Source organism: Varroa jacobsoni, unplaced genomic scaffold (genome assembly GCF_002532875.2).
Source record: "Varroa jacobsoni isolate VJ856 unplaced genomic scaffold, vjacob_1.0 scaffold_627, whole genome shotgun sequence".
Classification (NCBI taxonomy): Eukaryota; Metazoa; Arthropoda; class Arachnida; order Mesostigmata; family Varroidae; genus Varroa; species Varroa jacobsoni.
In genome coordinates, this window is record NW_019213529.1 from 164,651 (window position 1) to 186,256 (window position 21,606).

Sequence of the window (21,606 nt, forward strand, 5' to 3'; positions counted from 1 at the left end):
ATTTTTCTTTTTTTTGTTATTTTCCATAGGAGGTGCGTGCTCTGTTGCATGCTTTGGAAAAACGCCTGGAGGACACGGAGCGTACTCTAAGCCGTATGGCAACGTTGGTCGAATGTACGACTATTCAGAATGAGTACCTTAACGCCATGGAAGCCATCTGTGTCAGCACCTTCGAAGGTAACAACGATCTGATCATATCGATTACCTTAATTGCATTCAAGTGTTATGTCTGCTTTTTATTATCATTGCATTATTATTCTTATATTGTTATTATGCAGGATAACTAAGAAAAGGGAAGTGCAGGATAACTTAGATGCACTAAATATGTGCTTGAAACAACAAGTTTGAACTTCGCTTCTTTAAAGTAATATGCTTTAATTAAGAAACTGTGTATGTGACATCTATTAGTGGCAGGCATTTTCGAATTATAACCCAATATTCCACGATTTTCTTACCATGTTTGGTCGTCCGTTCATTCATCTGTCAATGGTTATTATTTGTATTGATGCTTCACATAAAAGCAAACTACATGCTCTCATACTGCTGAACGACTCCACGGAATCGACCACAATCGTCTTCCACATAGACGCTTGTCCTCTTTTATTATTCAAAGCTTTGGGTTGAATTCGGCGCGAAGTTCAAATTAATAAGCAATACGTCTCGTCGCCTCTCGTTTCTTGGCGCATCGTCGACCTCTTTTTTGCAGGCACGGTATTCATGCTGGCGTCAGCCGCGGCTTCGGGCCTCCTATTCACGATCCTGATCTGGATCGCCTCTCACACGTGGATTCATATCCGTTCTCGGTGAGCCCTCGATACCTAATCTTGGTTGACTTACTGCTAGTCTTCAATTCAGCCTATCCTTAAAAAGTCATGAAGGCATTTTGAGAAACCAAAGTAAAATCAGATATGAATTTCAGTTAATAATTATTGTAAGTTTATTATTAGCCTATTCCATATTTTATCCTAATAGCTATAATTTACCCATCCGACCGTTAGTTTCCCATAAAAAAAAAATCAAATTTGACTTATTTCTTTAATCAAGTCCTTAACAGTTGTTTACTGAATAAGCTGTCGTTTTCTGTTGATTTTGATCTGCTAAATTGTTTATCCTTATTTCTAAAAGTATTATCATCTAAAGTCTTCGTAAAGTACAAAAATAAAGTAAGAAAATATAAAAGTCTTCGCAAGATTATTAATCTATTCCAACAGTTGCTTTAGCTTTCTATTAATGCAGTCTGCACATGCTACGATAGATTATTGTTCGATTACGTTCATTTTTCTTAATTCGAATTGTGGACACGGTACTATTGTGTGCTTTCTTGCGAAACCTCTTTTGTTCAAAATCCAGTTTTTTTCTTTAAAAGTTGTGCCCTGGCTTTAGGAAATCGCTGCTGCAAAACAGAGACCTATTGAAGTTTCTTTTTACCCCCTCTTTGGCATTTTTTGTGGCTCATAACGTTTGCTCTCCTAATTTCCGTGACGCTTGCTTGAAAATACTACACTTTGCGTTATCATTAGCTACATTGTCTAGACAGGACTCCCTGCATAGTTCGGGTTTGATTCTTTTCACTTTCATTTCCTATAATGAAATATTTTAATTCTTCCTTCACTTCCGGCAGCTAGTACCTTCACTCACCGCCTAGAATCGCATTCTTCGATTTTTTTTTTGAAGCTCGAACATTGCGCTATTTGACCCTGAGGCTGCATATCAAGAAGTCGAAATCTGTAAAACCTCATAGATCTAATTTCTTCTTTTCTGGACCGTACGATCCTCTTCTCGCAAGAGCTTTATTGGTCTCTGAACTCTGCGCTAACAAAGACTTCTAGATATTAAGTTTTTAAATGAAACCGTCATATTCTCGATATGCCTTCTTATACATATAATAAGTTCGTTATCCTTATCAATTTACCCTAGTGCCCTTTCTTAACTATCAACTCCGAGCCAGCAAACTGCTTTCAGACCACAATTCTCAGCCGTGCCCCACTCGTTTTTTTATTCTCCCATTTTTTTTTTGCCTGCCTGTGCTAACGGCCGGAGTGTCCCTACTGCTGTGTGCTTGCATCCGTTCATTTCCCAGTCACCCCCGAGCGCGCCCCGACCCCACGGACGACGAAGGTCGACCATTCCTCGCCGGTGCAGGAGGTGAAAATACCCTCTCCCGCATCGGAACATCGAGTGGCACCCTGCGAAACACGTACGCTCCTTATATTGTTGCTACTGTTTGCCATAAATTGGGCTTGTCGCTATCGGCTGCCTCAAACAACAAGTCTATGGCAGGCGGCAACGGCGACGCTGTCGCTGCCGATGGCTACGAATATTATTCACGACACGCCCACTGTCGTGACAATAATGATCATAAATTAACCAAAAAGGGTGGCGCATTGAAGGGGCTTGCGTCAAAGTCGAACGCACGGCTGGCGTACCTCTACGATGCCAACAACTTCTTTCCGCCTACGCACGTCACGCATGGGCCTTCTCCGCAGCACGCGGGCTCATTTCCACACGTAACACGCGCCGGTTGCGACAGGGGAAACGGCAATCTGCATGAGCCTCTATTGGGAGCCGACTCAGCCGATAACAGGGGCTATCGGTATAATTCGCCCCCTGCACATCCTCCACCGCTGCCGTCAATGATACAGGTTACTGCGGCTAAAACAGCGGGTGGAGTGATGGCTATAAGTTCGGGACGAGAGCCGTCCTACGTCGGCCTCGAACTGGTCCCGACGAGAGATCTGCTGGCAAGCTCGTGAGCATGCGATTTCTTTCTTTGTTTCGCTACATTCGTTTCATATAATCCTCTATTCTGTTTAGTCATTTTAGGTTCCTGTTAACGATTCTTTTCATTTTTTTCCGCCGATCTATTTTTAAAAATAACTATCGGGGTTTGACCTTACAAACTTTTATATTGTATTATTCAGTGATTGAGATACATTTCTTTTTGTTACATATTTTCTATGTGCATTACATAACGCCTATGTACGCCATAGATATAAATGAAATTATACTTCTATATTTAGGTACTATACTTTCTAGTTACTCATGACGTTCCCTATCTACCAGTTTGTTACTGTTCATTTTGCTATTAATTTACTTCTATTGGTTTTATTCTGCCCATAGGGTATAAGCAATATTGATTATAAAAGTTTTAGGTTCTGTTTCAGTATGTGTATTACACAGTTGATACACAAAATGTTCGTTGCTACTGTACATGTGTTACTTTGTTGTCTTTTTTTTTTTTAATTTATTCGTATAGTAACGGACGTAGACAGCAGCTGACGCATGCACATTGATCAAAACTTGACCAATAAATAGATCTATATGAACACATAGTGGATGCCAAGCCAATTTCACTCGAATCGACGTGATCAATTTATTCTAAGTAATAAGGAAAAGTTTACACAGAATTTGTTCAAGGGTGGTAATATGGTAAGTTTAAGTTTTTGTATACTTTTTTCTAAAACGTGCGCTGCTTCGCAAATCGGAAGTCGGCACATGTACCAGAACGATATTTACTCCGGTATGGTCTTTTGGACTTCGATGAAATATTCTTAACAAAAACAGCGTAATTTACATATCTGCTATATTATGTATTATGCTCGTCGCCAATATCATTAACGTAACAGTGGTATTTGTATTGATATTATTAATTAAATTATTATTAGGAGCTTGGTCATTTTCGAGATAAGGCAGTGCTTTGCATCTTCGCTGTCCACATGTAGCCATCTATACCCAGATTTCCCAAAAAAGCCGGACAGCTGTAAATCGTGTTTTTTCTAACTCATACAATCCCGTCATAATGCAGTTTTCTCTACCATTGCATTAACACACGATCTCTTATGGCACAATTCGCGCACAACGTCTGTAGCACCTCGTCGTCGATTCCATTTGGATGGTAGTAATCAGTAGAGAGTGAAGTTCTGTTGCTCTGTTATTACTCTATTGTACGCTGACATTACACTTTGCCAGGAGAAGTCCGCGGCCGGACGCCATGCGACAGCACCCCATCAACGGCTTCAGCACGCTGCCTTCACGTGATGAACAATGGCATAGCGATCCTGGACAGTACTACCGGTAAAAGTCCGCGTTCAGCGGCCACTCGGACCCCCCTGGCCGCAGTTCGAATTGCACTAACTAGTTGAAAATGAACTGTGCTCGAAGTGTGAACCCTATCCCCATCCGCTTGTATCTTCTACTTATATGTGCTGTTTTTTTGGGTCTAACTAACTGGACCCACGACTTCAATTGGCCCGTTACTCTCCCAGTTACTCATCCAAAAAAAGAACTAGAATAACACCACTAAACATAGTGGACGGTGGACGACGATTCTGCAGTTACTAACTGCAAACCCTGATTAATACATGTTTGAAGCCGAACCTTTGTAGCTGAATGACACCACCAAAAATGTATCAGTACTTAGTTACAGATGGTCATGAAAAATACAGGACCTACCTAATTAAGGTGGTGAAGAGTAAGAGAATCGGGTTACCTCGAAAGGAATAAGTCTATTATTGAGCTGTCACAAATTTCAACATCAGAATAATTTTTTTTTGGATATTTTCCTACTTCGTTACACTTTATCTAATAATTTCAATAGACGTTTCATGCAATATCTCTACCGCTTGGACGTCTTCGGTTTGGGCGTCAGTCGTCTCCTGGGGCATCTGTCGTCGTAACAATCTACACATAGTGTACGCAGTAGTCCGAACTGTATGTGTAAATTTTGCGAATTTTACTGTTAGCTTTCTGGTCGCCTGAGAAGAACACATCGGTTAGTCTAACACACAATGGCGTTAAGAACAGCGGTCAGTTTTTTGAATTCGGGTGACTTCATTGCATATGGCTCGTTTTTTCTACACGAGCTGGGTATTGTCGTCTGTGGTTCCGTCGTTTCCTCGTGTAATTGTCTGTTTTTTCGAAAATCCGCTATTAACACCCAACATGATATTTTCCTGTTGGAGAGTTCTGGGTTGAGTCTTGATCATACGAGACAAGTAACAGTCTACTTAATTACTGTCCAACAACTAGCTGACGAATTTCTTAATTATTCGATAGTGCTTGATAATGCTTTATGACCGTGTGTATAAGCTGTGCGGCTTTTGTACTCCGATTGGGACGACTTCGGACGTGTCGATTCAATCTTACCTTCTTCTAGGTGCGGCTGCAAGAAACACGTGACAAAGTGGGTGTGAAGAACATGAATGGAAGAATTAACCCTCAAGCAAGCAAAACGTAAGCGTCCAACAACAACCACTATTAAAACGAGTAAAAAATTCTATATCATACGGCACAAGCACTGGAAAAATCGTTCGTCACTATCGTTGTCGTACAGTGCATTCGCAGTTTCTAATTAGTGCTTGCTTCTCGCGCTCGACTTTTCCCAGAAAAATCCTAGGTCACCAACCCATCACAGCAAAAATATGGAGCCAACGTTCGTGAATCGCCTGTCAAAGTCCAGTTTGGCCATGACTATGCACTTTGCCCTAGTGTCTTGGCACATTTAGATCCATCGTGGGCCGAAGGACACCATTCTAAACTACTAGTCCTAATTCTTGCGTCATTGGCCGACTAGTTTAAACGGACGTATGCCACGAACGCTATACGTCAACGAACACATAGAGCCCTACCACTATTAGGGCAAAGTATCATCGGTCACTATCCTGCATTGATAGTTGTGTTCTATAGCACTGCCGGTGTGAGCACATTTATGCATATTTCGACATGACACTCAGTATACGCATCACCCTGCCAGATAGAGTTTATTTAAACTGCAGTATTCAATGACTTCTATGACTAATTGCAGTCTACCTGTGACGCTTTTACAATTTTTAATCGAATCACAGTAATGTAACGATATGGAAAGCCATAAGCTTCAATCAGTCCTATATTTTTTTAATTTCGACTATTAAACGCATCGGACATAGCATGCGCATGGCCTGAGTAAAATGTTATGTGCTCGCTTGCTACTAATTAATTTATGTACTGTAAATTAATTTACAGATGATTGTACATTTATAAACGGGATTTTTTATTAGAAAAGTGCCAAAAATAAAATAATTTAACAAATAGCTAGCGTGTCGCATACTTTAGACTAAGTCATATTGAAACCATCGGGTGGCGCTCCTTATGTAAAATGATGACATTTTTATTCGTACGTTTTTAGGCATAGTAAGAAAATTCGAACTCTGCGGGGAACAATTAAGAAGTGAAAATGATTTTGCATTGCAAAGAAATATTGACTAAATGGACTTCAAAATTATCCTATATATACCAAAATTGATCAACACTGTACATACAAATTGGGCATAATTTGCTCTTAATATCTCCCAAAAAATGCCTACCTGTATCAACTGTGAAGCCTCCTTTAGCAATTTATGGATCAGTTTTTTTGGCTTTTGTGGGGCGTGATCTCAGTCGGTGCCCGGTTATGGCAGCCGAAATTATCTAGCAAAACATTGAATATGATTTCAAAATTAAGCCTTCACGAATCGACATCATAAAACGTCAAATATCGAGTCCATACATAACATCACCAACATCAGATTCTTGGCCACTATCCTATGATTTTGCAATGCAGGGGGCGCTAGTATCAGATTAGATCTCCTAGTGGAAGCGTCCCTTCGATCGCGAATCTTGCAGTCGTATGACATTGTAATCAATTATGGTCGATAATTTTATCTCTTTACTAACGAAAGCGTTTAATTTGGCGTCGCCACTTATTTCAGAAGTAGTCGAACAAACGGCAGAGAGGATCAGGCTTTTCTCCATGCCAGGTACACGCCTCCACCCGCGGTAAGTTAATTTTGAGCTCTCTGGGATCGCCTTGCTTTAGGTAGACAACATTAAATGATTATAAATAATAAATTACAAAAACTATTTACTTTAACATATTTAGGTAATTTTTCCTTAATCAGACAGAGAATAGAGGCTTAATATCTTTATGCATTTATTATTTTCAAAGTTACCAAATTATTTTAAGACTCCATGTATATTTGTAGGCTTGTTTGCTGATCATGCTCTAAAAATTGGTCCAAAGACAGTGCACTTTTATTGTGCGGTTCTTGTAGTTACCATGGCTCAATTTAGATGTAGTTTTTCCGAAATGTTAGGGTTGGAAAATTCTGAAAAAAGCTATTCTTAACAACTAAACAACTTATTAGAACTTACATTTTAGCGCCCTTGCGCTAACTGTAGCGGTTGTAAAAGTTAGTTCCACTTACTCCAGCCGTACCAAAGACATTACATTTATTCCGTTTTCCGCATCCCTGTTAAGTAGATGCCATTATCCGGTATATTTATAATTTCTATCAAACAATTTCCTAAAACTCCATATCAGAATAGTATGGCAGTGCTATGACTGCGTAAACGAGGAAAAAGACATTTTAATGGCTACCGTAATAATCATGATGCAGGTAACCCAGTTTGGAAGAAAAAACTTTCTCCACTTGGACCTTGTTGCGACTGATGAATAAGGTGCGGTAATTCTCCGCGATATTCTTCTTTTCTTAGTGGTCCTAATTTACCTATTGTTTGAATTGGATTTTGGTTTCCCTTACACGTAACGCGTCGATCTTGCTTGTCCTGTACATTGGACCAGTTGAACATATCTGTTTGCCATTATCGGTTTATGCAGCCTCGTCTAGTAGCGATTCATAGCCAGTCGTACGAGTTTTTAGCTAGATCCGTATTGTCGTTCTACCGCTTATATGATTTTAAGAATGATTTTTTCCCCTTGACTATATTTGTCACAGTGCAGAAATGGTTAGAGGCGCACAATGGTTGAACTCTCCATACTAGGCATATAATTAGTACTGTTATCACTCGATATTCGATTTATTCATATTTTTGTTGAACTCGACATCTTGTGCTCGTTTATCTAGCACCTTATAGCAGCTTATATAACTAAAAATTTTCCCCTGTACGTTTCTCTGTATTTCAGTCATAGTGAATCGCTAGTGTTAGAGTACTGATGTGCTATCTATGATAACTCTACTGGTATTCTTTGGCAATAAATAAATAACCGAATTTTAGTTGTACTTTATTAGTAGATTTTTGATCAAAGCTTGATGCTACTGTGTAAGGCTGTGTTTCTAATAGCAACTAGTACTATTAATGTGGTATTCATCATAACTGCTCACTAATGTACAATAAAGTAGCTCCATACAGAGCTATTTTTTCTGCATGCTATATTTTGCGCTAAGGAAATTACTAGCACATCGGGACAATATATGGAGTGGCAACTGAACGTTACCTTAGCAATTTGCTTGCCATCCAATCACTACACGTTCGAAATACATAAAAGAACAAGGATTGATTTGTCAATCAACTGTTATCATCCGTTCAACAATATGACTGCCATGAAAAAAGTTTTTGCAAAATTATCCCAAAAAGCATACTGTTCTCGTCAAGCGTATTATATAGTAAATATCGGTTTATTGTTTATTCGATCCTGACCCGAAACTTCCGACTGTTGAACTGGTTCAATGTCTTTTGTTAGTTTTCTTACTTCTTTCCTAGCCTATCATATCTGAAAAGAAACGGTTCAATCATGTTTCCTATACGTAATTGAGAATGTTTACTAATCGTCGTTACGAGCCGAAACCCACTATCACTGCCTCGCCATTGTTACAACTCTCGCTAGCGCCAATTCTTACCTAAGCAAATACTCAGCGTTGCTCACTGACCTCGCGTTGTTGAAATTTTGTTCCGACAATGACCGAAAAGTTTCATATATATATATTGATTTATTTAAACGCGCGTGTATTGATTAGCGAATCACGACATTTCTTTTTTGTATTCTCTCGCTCTGGTTTTCGTTCACTCACGCGCGCACACACACATAAAAGCTTTGTATCTCCTTTTCAATATACAAAGCGAAACGATTTCTCAGTTTGCCGGCCCATTCCTATTACCGCATTAACTAACGCATAATAGTAAGCAGATTTAGATTTTTATATTTATTTCCTACTTCTACGTGTCCACTGCACGTATGCGGATGCAATTTATAGCTTGCTTTTATGCAAATATATGGTGCTGACTAGAAAACAAAGCCGCAATAATAACACTATTGTTGTCGTAGTCCGTAATATTTATCCAAACCAATTCTTTGAAAGGAGAACAGATATATTTCCGTTTGATTGCTTTCGCCTCCATCAGCATTTAACCAAATTCGCAATGCTCAACAGTACTGTTATATATAATTTACTTACACAAAATGTAATATTTACCACGTACTGTATTTGATTAATAAGCGTGCTACGATCATTAATCAAGCAAATATGAATAACATATTATTAGAGAATTAATAATAAATGTTCATCTGGCTTGACCGATCCTCTGCCCTCCATCTGTTTCCTACTCTACTTCGTCTGCTACTGCCTCTATTCTGCTGTTCTCCAACAACAACAACAACAACAACAACAACAACAACAACAACAACAACAACACCATCCACCCGAACTCGTTCCGTTGTTGTGCCACCGGTCGCAACAGCTCTACATGTGAAGGGAGAGAGGGAGAATGGCGCTCCGGCTCAGAACGTACGTGACGACGTCAAAGTTTACTGTGGAAGTGTGAAAATTGTCGTAAGCTCAATTCTGCCCGGCTGAATTTGGATCGCGCGAGCGCGCAACTTTTTAAACCGTTAAGGCGCTTGATCGTTTCGAAGGGCTGATGTGTTTGCCTCGCACCCAATCAAATCACTGCTAGCGCCCCTTGCCCGGGTTTCATTGTGCGCCTTCTGATCAGCCCGTTTTTATGAAAAGTAAACAAATAAATAAACGGTCAGGGACAGTTGCTTTGCTTCATACAGTATCCTCGCGACCCTGCCTAGATATTCAGATATCCGCTAAATAAAACTGGTTGTATTTTGGTCGCCTCACAAACGTGGTTAGGCGACGTTTTTGAAGGCTGCTTGGCGTCTGTGCCCATTCTCCTTGTGCATTTTGTTGTGAGGGCTAGGTCAAAATCGTGGCGGTCCTTCTGGTGACAAGTTAAGTTCTCGCCCTCTGCTCTCCTTTCTCTCTGTGGCCTATTAGTGCTTCCTTGTGTGTCTTACTCTGCGTGCAACTTATTATGCGTCACAATGACGACGAGATATTAATTAGCCTTGTTGTACATACTGCTATCGAGAACCCACAAAGATATCCAGTTCCGATCTCAGTTGAATGTTGAAGCCTGTGTAGTTACTACCGCCTTTGCTGCTTCTTGTTAAACTAATTCGCGCATTAAGAACTGTCGTCGCAGTGTTCAGTAATCTTCATTTTAGTAAATCTTTGATTCGGTTTAAGGGACAATGCCCTTTTCCACATTCATGCATGAAACAATAAAGCTGTTTCTCGCATCTCTAGTAATGGCGAGTCCTTAGTAGAAAGCCAGTCGCGACCTCATTAAAGCGTCTACTATACACTGAGCTAGTTTACTAATCGATATTCGATAGTTTCGTATCTTTGAACTTACCACTTAGCACCATTCCATCGTAGTACTGTATTTTCTATGATAGACTAGTTCAAAGTGTTTTAGAATGAGTTCAATTGAGTGGCTTTTGCCATTGCTGGTTAGCTTCATGAATTTGCCCTGTGCTTCACCTTAGCCACTTCAGAAGAAACTATTGACCAAAGACTTCATCAGTACTCAACATATTCGTTTGTGTCTGACAGCTTATTTATCACTAACTATTGTTTAGCACTCAGAGCGTAAGATGACGTGTACGCTTCATTAATTCAAAAAAGGAGCACAATTACGCATAAATCGACGTTAATTTAGGTCGAATCCTTCTAACGATCTCCCCTCTGTTTCTTTTATTTTTATCTTTTCTTCCTTATTTCTATGAATTTCATAATAATTTCTCCATTCAAGTGCACCCTACCCCCTGGATGTCGTCCACGGCATGGCACAATGAACTATTATGATGCTTACCAATGTACTACAATACGATGTATCTGTGGGCTAAACATTACCGTATTCTACATCCGAAAGTAGTTATCAGACCAGACCATCAAATGTGACGTTTGAACTGTTATAGGACATCCTAGATTTCTGGGCCAGAAGCCCAAGTAGATGCAATCCTAAAGGGATTCATACGTTTCGAAGGAGATACGATTATATCTGCATAAGACTTCAGAGTTCATATCTTGGTAAACCTCTGTGTGAGCTTAAAAAACGTTGCAATCAGCGACAATATAAACCGATAATTTTATTGTAGTAATTGAAGCGAAAGTGAATACGTAAAGTACCAGCCGGATCCAACTGCAAACATGCTCACTGGCAATCCTGTATAATCGACCACACTTCTAAAAGAACCTACGCCCATAACTTAAATTCAGTATTTACTATTCCCTTATCTGATATATCGACGTTAGCTGGTCATATTTAGATGTTTATCCGTTTCTCTAAATTGGCTCTTTATAAAATCTAAATAAACCAAATACCTACCTGGTCAGTAGTTTATTAAACTAATCAATGATCAATTGTCGACCAATCAATAGCTAATGGTCTGTTCAATGACTCGCTGTTCCAGCCTAGCGTCACCTGTGTACGTTCGATGCCTGGATTTTTTGCCGTGCCGCCTCTCTCATGATGCAGACGATCAGATCGAATGTTGCTTGTTAACTGCAACACGGCCAACGAGGCAGACTTTAAAACGCGACTGCGATTCCTGCCACTTGAGACAATCCCTAGTCGCGTTGAAGTTACAGGCACGAAGTTGTTCCTTCCTTAGGCCCACCTTGTTCCATTGTCGATCTCGACCTGCACAGCCACTGGCTGAAAGAGGCAGTTCAATACTTCCACTTAGAATTTCATCGTATTTGTTAACTGAGAGAAGAATGAGTCATATGATCCTATTCAACTTTAGTGTCATCGAAATATCTTTGTTTCTCAACTAGAACACCAGACACACCTTACATATTCTGAGCATGATTCCCAGCAAGGCATTCATTATTTACTGTCATCGTTGATGTTTCAAGTGAATGTTTCCTGCATAATGACTCAATTATTGTTTTTGTTTATAGTAATTTGACTTTAATAGACGAAGTGTACATGTATATTTATCAACATACATAACTATATGTTCCTGTCTAGATCTATGAAGAAATTCATTTAGATTTGAGCTTATATTCCGCATGCAATGCGCTAATCCTGATCAGTCTTGTTGACTGAGAAATGTTTGTAGAAGATTTAAACGTCGACTAACCTTGAAATGTCAACTGTTTTTTTTGCAAGATCAAGTCTGCACAAGGCACCAAATGTGGCCGTACTTGTTTTCCTTTTAAAGTAGTTACAATAGCTGCCGTAAGCTATGCTTAGGAGAATCCGATCTCCTTAGACAAAAAGTCTCTTGCTTGCACCCATGGGCTACGAAAATCCAACAATTTTGTAGAACGTGCAGCATGCCCTAACTACTTAGAAAAATACTAAGAACAATTTCGTGTAGGCAATTCGAGCAGGATACTGCCTGTATCCTTTATGCAATCTAATTTATTATAGTCCACAAAAAATACCTAGGTTACTATTAGGGCAGCCTATTCCAAATAATGCATACTTGTTTATGCCCAATCATAATCTAGTGTTCGATCATTTCGGTCAGATAACGCTGATTATATATAATCAATGTTCATATATAAACACTGGGACGAGCTCTCTAAACTAATACAATTATTGGGAGCGTATCACTGACACGTCTTTCTCTCTCTTGATGCCTTCAATTACTATAAAATAATTAAAGAAAGTCTAGGCCTTATTCTTTATTTTGTAATGTATATGCTCTGTCTTGTACAGTTCTAAGCGAATGTTGTTGTCGTGACAAAAGCAAATTGCATGCCCAGTTCAATTCTTGTTTTACCAATATTGCCGCAATATTACTTCATTTAATTTTCTCTTTATATTTTTGATTCGTTGTTTGTTTTTTGTTTTTGTGATGACCGTATCTTTATTTGTTGCTTTTGTCTCCAGTACGATCACCTCGCTGCGTCGTCGCGTCCCTACCAGCAGAAGCTGCCTTCCGCCCCGACAATGTATTCCTAAACTGAAAGCGAAAAGGAAAAATCGAAGAGAAATATAAACAAAAAAAAAATAGAGGCAATCGACTATTAACGACAGCGGCCTGGCGCAGTATCTAGACATCTGTATTTTGTGGATTAACGAGCTAACAAAGTCATGGCTGATAGAGCATGGATGGAATAATGCATTGACCCAAAGTTTAAACGCAAGAGCAACATAGCCGTCAAATGCATGACAATATGTGGAGTACTCCTTGTGCGATTGATATGGCCATATATATATAACACAATTTTCTTGCGCTGCTTATAGTTAGAAAAAATTACGTCCGGTGTCGTTTCTGTTTCTCGACATAAACTTTGCTTAAATACGAGCAGCCTCATTTGTCATACGTATGCTTATCGCAACATAGAAAAAGTTCAGTGTGCATTTGTTTGACAGAAAAGGAAAGAGTATTAGCCTTGTACATTCTACAAAGAAAACGGTGATTACGCGGACGTTGATGATCAGTGTATAGTCAGGTCGTAAGCAGGCCGGTCGATTTGATCGCAAAGGTGTAGTCTAAACCGAACTTTTATGTGAGCACAAAAGATACGGAGTATCTGGTAGCATGACATTGCTGTTCATCTTGCAATCGACCCATCTGATCACCCTCTCGTATTCCATCGCCTGATCAAACCTCTGCAACCTGCGAACATTTCCTTCCGACTAAGGAGTAAGTGGATGCTGGAGAAAAAGTCGGGTAAACCGCAAGCAAAAATAATAGAACAAAATAATCGGAGTGAGAGAAAACGCTCTACATTTTAGGTACGGATTAAGTATCCACTCAGCATCGTACTGCATATGCCCATAGATGTTGCCAAATCCTATTTTTATTCCCTGGGCAGTAAGAAGCCTCACCCATTATAAGGAGCGATCAGTTAGGTGCTTAACCCAGTTAACGAGTTGAGACATGCCGCTTGGAGATCGACTGATTATTCTACCCGGCCTGATCAATCGTGGTACGATCATTGAACAAAGATGTTATTAACAGTTGGTTGATGTTAATAGCTGGTGCTCATGTGTTTCTTGCTACAAACTGCGCTTTGGCCAGTGTTACTAGCCTGTTTTTGATTAGAAAAAAGAAATAAAAACTTTAGAAGACGAACTCACATTCGCTGTTTTCTCGATTGATGTATTATATTTTTTCTGAATTCTGCAAAGAAAAATTGGGAACAAAATAAGCTATTTACGAATGGACAGTAACAGAATGTCGTCATTTCCATTTTTGTTTGCCCAATTTCAGCGGCATCATGTCAACACCTCGGATGGCGACCTCACCTGCGCTACTAAATTCTAAAAACAGAGCGAAAGGGAATAGTAGTGTGCATACTCTGAACGAAACAGTTAACGATGATTATGTGCTTTTGAAGAACATAGAATTCGAGTGGTAATAATAGCATACACATATATCGTAACGGAGCTAATCGCACAGTCCCGTGATCTCAGGAACAACAGTGAAACAGAATTCATTTTCTGTCACCGTGAGGATATTCGCAGGCCTACGCAGAATTATGGTGAGCAAGTCAGAACCTCTGTGTTGTCCTGGGCGTCGCCCGGAGGATATTAAACAAAAACACAATAACCAACCATAAACGATATGGAAAGGCAGCACAAACAACGTCGTGATGAACGGTGCAGGCCGAGCGCCCCTCTTCAATATAATTTCCACGCCGCTATCTATCTGTATGATGATAATTGAAACCATCCTAACGACACAACCTGCATCGCTGTGTGTGTATATGGAAGGAATATCTGATCTCATCTTTTACCGGCCTGGAAGCGGATGGAGGATTCTCATTATACAAATACCTACACGGCTCAGAAGGTAGCAAGCACACAGCAATAGCATAGATTGAAGCATGAGAAAAAAATCACAGTTATTAGTTAATACCCGATTCCGTGTATAAATGAACGCGATAGCGCGACTATTAAATAAATGCAAATGGAAATGTCGACAATAGTCCTGACATTGGATCGTCTGACGCATATTATGCGTGGGAGAAATCTCCATGTAAAACACTCTGACAAACAAAAACCGAATGTTATCATTATCATGATTGTCGCAATTGTAGAGCGCGGAACATTCAACGGAAGACTCTCGAATGAGATGAGCGCCGCAGATCTGGCATAGAAGGAAGCAAAAGAAAACGGTTACGAGAATGAGTAAATAATAAAACGAAGAAAACCCGCAACGGCATATGTAGTAATGCTCGTTACCGTAATTCTATGTCGAAGTACACATGACCGAAGATCTGTCTGCAATGTAAAGGCATAATGCACGAGAATGACATTATCTACTGCACTTTACATCGGTCTTGCTGGTTTATGAAACCCTAAGTGAAGATTGTCACGTTTTAAAACTCGCTCGTTATTACCTATCGGTGAATGCTAGGGTTACAATTAAGATTTGGATAAGTATTCCGTCTGAACCTTTATTAGATCCAAGTTTCCAAGACCACTCATAATACAGCTTAACAATGCGGCTTGCCCCATTACGAAATGACGCAAGAAATAATTCAATTCTTGTTTATTTGTGTTTTTCCTTTGAAAAAGAAGATGGAAATCAAGTATGCCTTATCGCAAGTGTTGCCTGAGCGAAGGACGTACTTCAGACGATTAGACAACCTGTAGTAAATTGGCAGAAGAAAAGTTTGACCAGAATGCAGCAGAAAGAAGCTAGAGGTAAACGACTGAGCAACGATCGTAACGGCGAATTCGGATGCACCTTGCTAGGGCGATGAAAAGTGCCGATATCTCCCGCAGCTGCTTTCGCTGGGGGAAATAGTCAAGAACTTGCTGCGATGTGGAAATGCTGCATCGACCCGGTTGATCGATCTTTGAAATATGCTTAATTAACGAGGGGAGGGGAGGGAATGGGACGAGGCCCGGCTGAATAGTATGCAAAAGAAAGACGTAGAGAATGCCAAGGGGAATATATAACGCAACCGACTCAATTATTTCGAACAACCGACGGATTAATAAGTGAGATCGGATTGACTTTATTCAGTTCTTCTATACAGTACACGAATCTACTTAGTAACTGCAACATAATAGAATGAAACACAGGTTGAGCACTCTATCTTATTTGCCAGCAGAAGGCCAATCAAAACGAGGTTGAGCCGCACACTCGGGTGTCATCTGCTAGAAACATGTAGTACTAGCAGCAGCAGCAGTCTACGGCTGAGTTTTTCTCAGACGTTTTTTAAAACTTCTAAGACCAACGTATTCCTGTTTCGTATCCCCTCCACGCACCGATCGTCAGGTGCCAGTCACTGCAATCACCGGAAATACAGGAACGAAGAACGCAGAAGTAAACCACTAATGTAGAAAGAGAAATAGGTGAGATGACAGTAACCGTAGGCGTCATATCGATAATGATGAAGACGATCCCGTGCTTCTATATATTGTACCGCGCAATTCTTACATAAATATATTACTCATTGAACTGTGTTAATATGATTAATTTCAGTTGACCGATGATTGATTAGGGATGCGGGAAATTTCTATTTTATACAATAGGGATAATATTAATAAAGAGCGAATATTATTATTTGTTATTGCAAAAATCAGACAGTAAAGTAAAAGCGAGAGAAAGGATGGCATGGATCAACCGTAAACCAGTATTATATTGCAGTATAATAATGATTATCGATTATTAGTATTATTATCGTTATTGCCATTATATGAAGAGCACATGAACGAAAATCAGAATAGTAGAAGAAATTATTAATTAAATTAAAACCGAGAGAGAAAAAGAGAAAGGTTTATAATGGCTATCGCTACCGCTGATAATAATAGTAATAACAGTACTGATGATGGAAACAGAGACCGAGGATTCAGATGATGGCGATGCTAACAAATGCTGCTGATGATGATGAGAAAACGAGAGACAGAAAGAGAATAAAGGTAATGACCGAAAAAATCAAGAATGACAAAATAATAACCGAATTAAATCAAGAAGCGAAAGAGGGACATGAATGCCTCGGGGTGGTGCGACACATATTGCGCACAACAATGCTCAATTCTCTGTAAAATATAAAGAAGGTGTTACGGTAATAAACAAAAGCAAAAGGCGAAAGATAAAAAACTAAGCAGAAAGTAATTATGACGACGGCGATAACCGTAGTGGTAATAACGATGTGTACGGAAAAATGGGGCCGATAAAAAGTAGAATATCGAAGTGGGCCGGACAGGCAAAGCAGACCGAAGCGTGAGTAGCAGCGAGGAGGTCGCCCAGTAGAAACATCTGCTGGAGTTGCAGAAACGGAAGACGAAACGAAAAAATAGCATGCAGAGGGCAGACGGGATAAATGAACAGAAGTCGTGACAGATCCACGGGGCCAAATTCAGAAGAACAAAAATGGTATCGAATGCAACAGCGGCTCATCAACAGCGACACATTTCTTCGACGGCCATAACCGAGCTTTCACGACGGCCAACGTAATCACCACCTCCACAAAAACCCAACAAACATTGTCCCATTCGGTCATTTTCTTCATCGTTTACATCTCGCATACCCTCATACTTTGATTCTCGTTCTTCGACATATGCACTACGGACACCTCACATTTTCATACCATTAGTATCATACACATATATATTGTATTCGAGCTGTATTTCAATCGAGGACTGGTATCAACATTAACGAATGAACAAACGTTACTCTACACACATTTACAGAAAATGCTCACGAACGTAACAGATCAGATGTGGTACGATGCATTGAACAAACGTTTCGTCGAAACATAGACAAACGCGACGTAACCTATGATGGGAATAAGACGTTATACACTTCTTTTTCATAAAATGTACTTTATATGCCAACACTGTGTCTGTCTGATTGAGACAGCGAACAAGGTGACAAATGGAAAATGTGGTCTTCTTGATTATACAGAGCTAACTTTTGTATTACTGGCGAGTCTAAACACTGGCGATTTTTGCTGATAATCGGCGTTAAACCATCAGATACTGTGTAGCCCATATAGTATAACCTGCATAGCCTAATTCAGTGGCATCAATCAGAAAAAAAGGAACACGCTTCTAAGTCTAGAACCGAAATGACAACACAGGCAAATCGAAGTGATAAGCAGTACGTTAACAATATCTAAACGGACCTGCTGACAACTATGATGATCATCGAGCTTGTTCATTTAGTCAGAAGTTTAGCGACAAACCTAGTAATGACCCATGTAACCCACTTGTGAGTGGAGCGATAGGCCTCACTGCAATATATTCTTTTTCGTAGATTGCATATGTAGATTACAATTACTAACAAATGAGTGTTATAATAGACGTCTTCGCGTCGTGTTTAAAAAGCACACATAGATCACCCATAGAGGTAGGTACGTATAAGTAGCAAACGAGACAGATCTACCAAAATCACTGAAAACCATAAAAGCAAATGAGCGATAACATTTAGGCCTAATATGAACGAAAAACCAGGGGTGTCCCTGATAACGACATTGAGCAAACTGGATTCAGCTCGAGGAAAGCACGAGCGTGGATATCATTGCAGATTTTCAAATATCACAAAATTAATACTTTCCCATGAATAAATAATAGCAGAAAGTCATTCGGCGATTAATATGACTGGAATAGGTCAAGCTCAAACGCGTGCTTAGTTGAAAGCAAGAACTATTATACTTTAGTCGAGCGATGAACAGATAGTAAACCTACGACAGGTAGGGAAATTGAATTAAATAAAAAAAAGGCATTGCAATCAATAAAATAGATGAGACATTTCCGACAAGCAAATTGACATTAGAGAATACAAGGGTTTGAATGTCGAAAAATGAAAAGACGCTTCGTTGCATCAGCATTCAAAGTGAGTAAAACCCGCGAGATCCACGGGATGAGGAACCCCTATCTACATAAACTATCTATACATGTATACATTGTGGCAGAGCCCTCCCACAATGCGAAATAAGCACCTTATTCGAGAAGGAATGAACACAAACTGAGAACTTTTCAATCCCATCGTTGAATCATTTGCCGATAAACCCGCGATTGCTTAATAGAACTCGCTAAACACACTGGATAACGAAATAAATTTATACAGACGGAAAAACGTAAATCGAACACGTGAGTTAAGGACACAGGGCCACATGGATCGATTGATACGGCATTTATATTAATCGCCCTTTTATTAGAATGTTATGAAACACATGACAGAATACTATGACTATGATTCGCATGTTTCACATAATTATTTGAGGTTAGCTGGGCATCAGCAACAGCTGACTAGACCACGAGTAACATCCGATCGCCCACGCCCTTACCTATTGACCAACTACTGGACCCGCCGTGAACTAGGAATGACGAAGGAAATGCTGGATAACTTAATCGGATATCAGAAGAGAGCTGGAAACGACAAAAGCTATTAAGATTGGTTAGGTTAAAGCCAGATAGTAAAATCACGACTACCCCACCGCAAAATCGATAGGCATGACTTGGTTTTTAAGAAGGACCATTCTTTCTTCAGGCACAGATAGAACTATATAATCCAGTTCTGATTACACATACCAGACGAATATATGCATCCACTATGTTGACAAGCTTTTAGCGGACGATGTGGCGCGTGGGGACCAAACCGGCACGCGCTACCATCGCTTGTTCTTGAACTACGCTACTACGGTACTGCAGTCGACCATACATCTTGTCTATTGGTCGTAATGCACTTCAGTGGATTGCGTTCGGCGTTATGATGCCTACGAGCTATGTAAGCCAATCAATTTCTAGCTCGTTCACACATACTGCCGATTGATTTTTCCGACTATTGGGTCTATGCCATACACATTGTCCACCTAGGCATAACCGAAGCAACTAGTCGCATATTACTAACTAGTATAACCACAAGCAATACGGTAATCTTTCTCTTTGATTTAGGAAAAAAAGTAAGGATGAAAGACAAAACCTCAAGCCCAGCTAAAGGCCGATAACTCAAGATCTAGCCGTAAGTTCCGTAGGTTTTTCAATAGACGCAAGCTATATATAATCTTTCCCTTGGCTGAGTTGTCTTCAATTCGGAGATTACGCATGTTGACTAATGCGATCGGCTTGTCTGTGCTTGTTTCCTCGACAGTGCCCCGTACAACACAAGAAACACTCACTTAGGGACCTTAAACGGTTGAACCTTTGTTCCAGAACGCTCTTCATGATAGTCAAAGCCTTTCTAATGATGTACGTGCCACAATACAATATATTACAACATATATAACACACTTGACATATGCACACTCTTCACTTCAAAGGCATACAAACAACAAAAAAGCTACTGCCAAATTTTGTTATGATGATTCATATAATTCTACTACATTATAACTCCAACCATTATAGTATCAGTGTTATATGATTATTATCGATAACGTAGGCGACTGATTGACTGATTGAATGCAACTATTGAAAATACCAATAGAAAATCACAGATTCCATCTTAACGATGGCGCCGGAGGAATAATCATAACGATTCCTCCTAGAATGACTGATAGGAAAGATTAACAGTAGACTGAAAGAACGTACACTGCGAATCATGCTTATGATGATTCCACAATGGATGACAACATTATAGAAGAAATACCTGAATGATGATAAAACAACCAAAAACAAGACAAATTGTACTGAGGATGATAATGTACCAATGTCTTCGATTACGGAAAAAGGGAGCCTGTTCCGTGCCTGCTCCACTCAGCTCTCCACGTCCGTCCTATGCCTCCGACTACGGCACGTAGCGGCAGATCACTCTCGATTCGGGTTCAGTGAGCGGTTCGTGGGCGAACGTGCCGCGTCGCAAGGGTTTCAAAGTTGATCGGGTAGTAGGCACTTTAACATGTCCTTAGATGGGGTCTACACCAGTGTGCATACGGCTAGGAGTATTGTAGAGAAGATATTCGATGTCCAAATGCTTGACAAAATCATAAACGAAAACGGACTGGGAGAGAGAGTGAGCTCGAAGTTTTCAGGCCATAACGCCGTAAAAAAGCGCCGGTAAGCCCCTGAAAGGCCGGCCTGTGGTGGCCTTTAGAAATACATTATCGAACTCTTCATGACTGTTCTCATCACGCTCTGCGCTGCAATGGAGCAACGCTATTGAAAGTACTCAATGGTTAAAAACCACTGAAGCTCCTCTCAGGGTGCCCTTGTACCACAAACCGCCATACAATTATTACTATTATTACATAGAAGCGTCAAAGCGATGATACGAATATCGGTGTTAATAAAAGCGGAATAACAGATGACACAAATGAACAGTATTTCAATACACAACAGCAATAACGAGCTAACGACGTCGCGTCAATGAAGGAAGATCAATTGAATTGTCCAACAATATTCAACAAATAATGGAATGAAGACAAAATGATTATATATATATAAAAAGGACGAGAGAGAAAAATAACATTGAGAGGCAAACACTAACGGACACAGCGAATGCCAGGTGGAAACTGAGAGGGAAACGACAATGGAAAACATCTAAATGAATTGTATAAATTATTGTATTTGTGATATATTGTAAATAAACGCAACGACAGTAACGAATACAAAAGCAGTATTGGAACTTATTTCGGCAACCGA

General features: G+C 39.9%; 1 protein-coding gene across 12 annotated transcripts in view; it reads left to right on the forward strand.

Moving 5' to 3' along the window:
* Positions 1-21,577, forward strand: part of LOC111262104 (protein tweety) — a 133,556-nt gene extending 111,979 nt beyond the window's left edge. For 2 of the 12 annotated variants that reach the window (XM_022836098.2, XM_086968957.1), the window contains exons 7-11: positions 30-177; positions 707-803; positions 2,081-2,197; positions 6,726-6,792; positions 12,952-14,147. In XM_022836098.2, coding sequence (XP_022691833.1) covers positions 30-177; positions 707-803; positions 2,081-2,197; positions 6,726-6,792; positions 12,952-13,023 — 501 coding nt within the window. In that variant the 3' untranslated portion in view covers positions 13,024-14,147. Of the gene's footprint in view, positions 1-29; positions 178-706; positions 804-2,080; positions 2,198-6,725; positions 6,793-7,939; positions 9,470-9,492; positions 9,540-12,951; positions 14,148-14,281 lie in introns of those variants that run through there. The other 10 variants (XR_015311819.1, XR_015311820.1, XR_015311818.1 and 7 more) reach the window with 10 other exon arrangements.
* Positions 21,578-21,606: the final 29 nt, after the last annotated feature.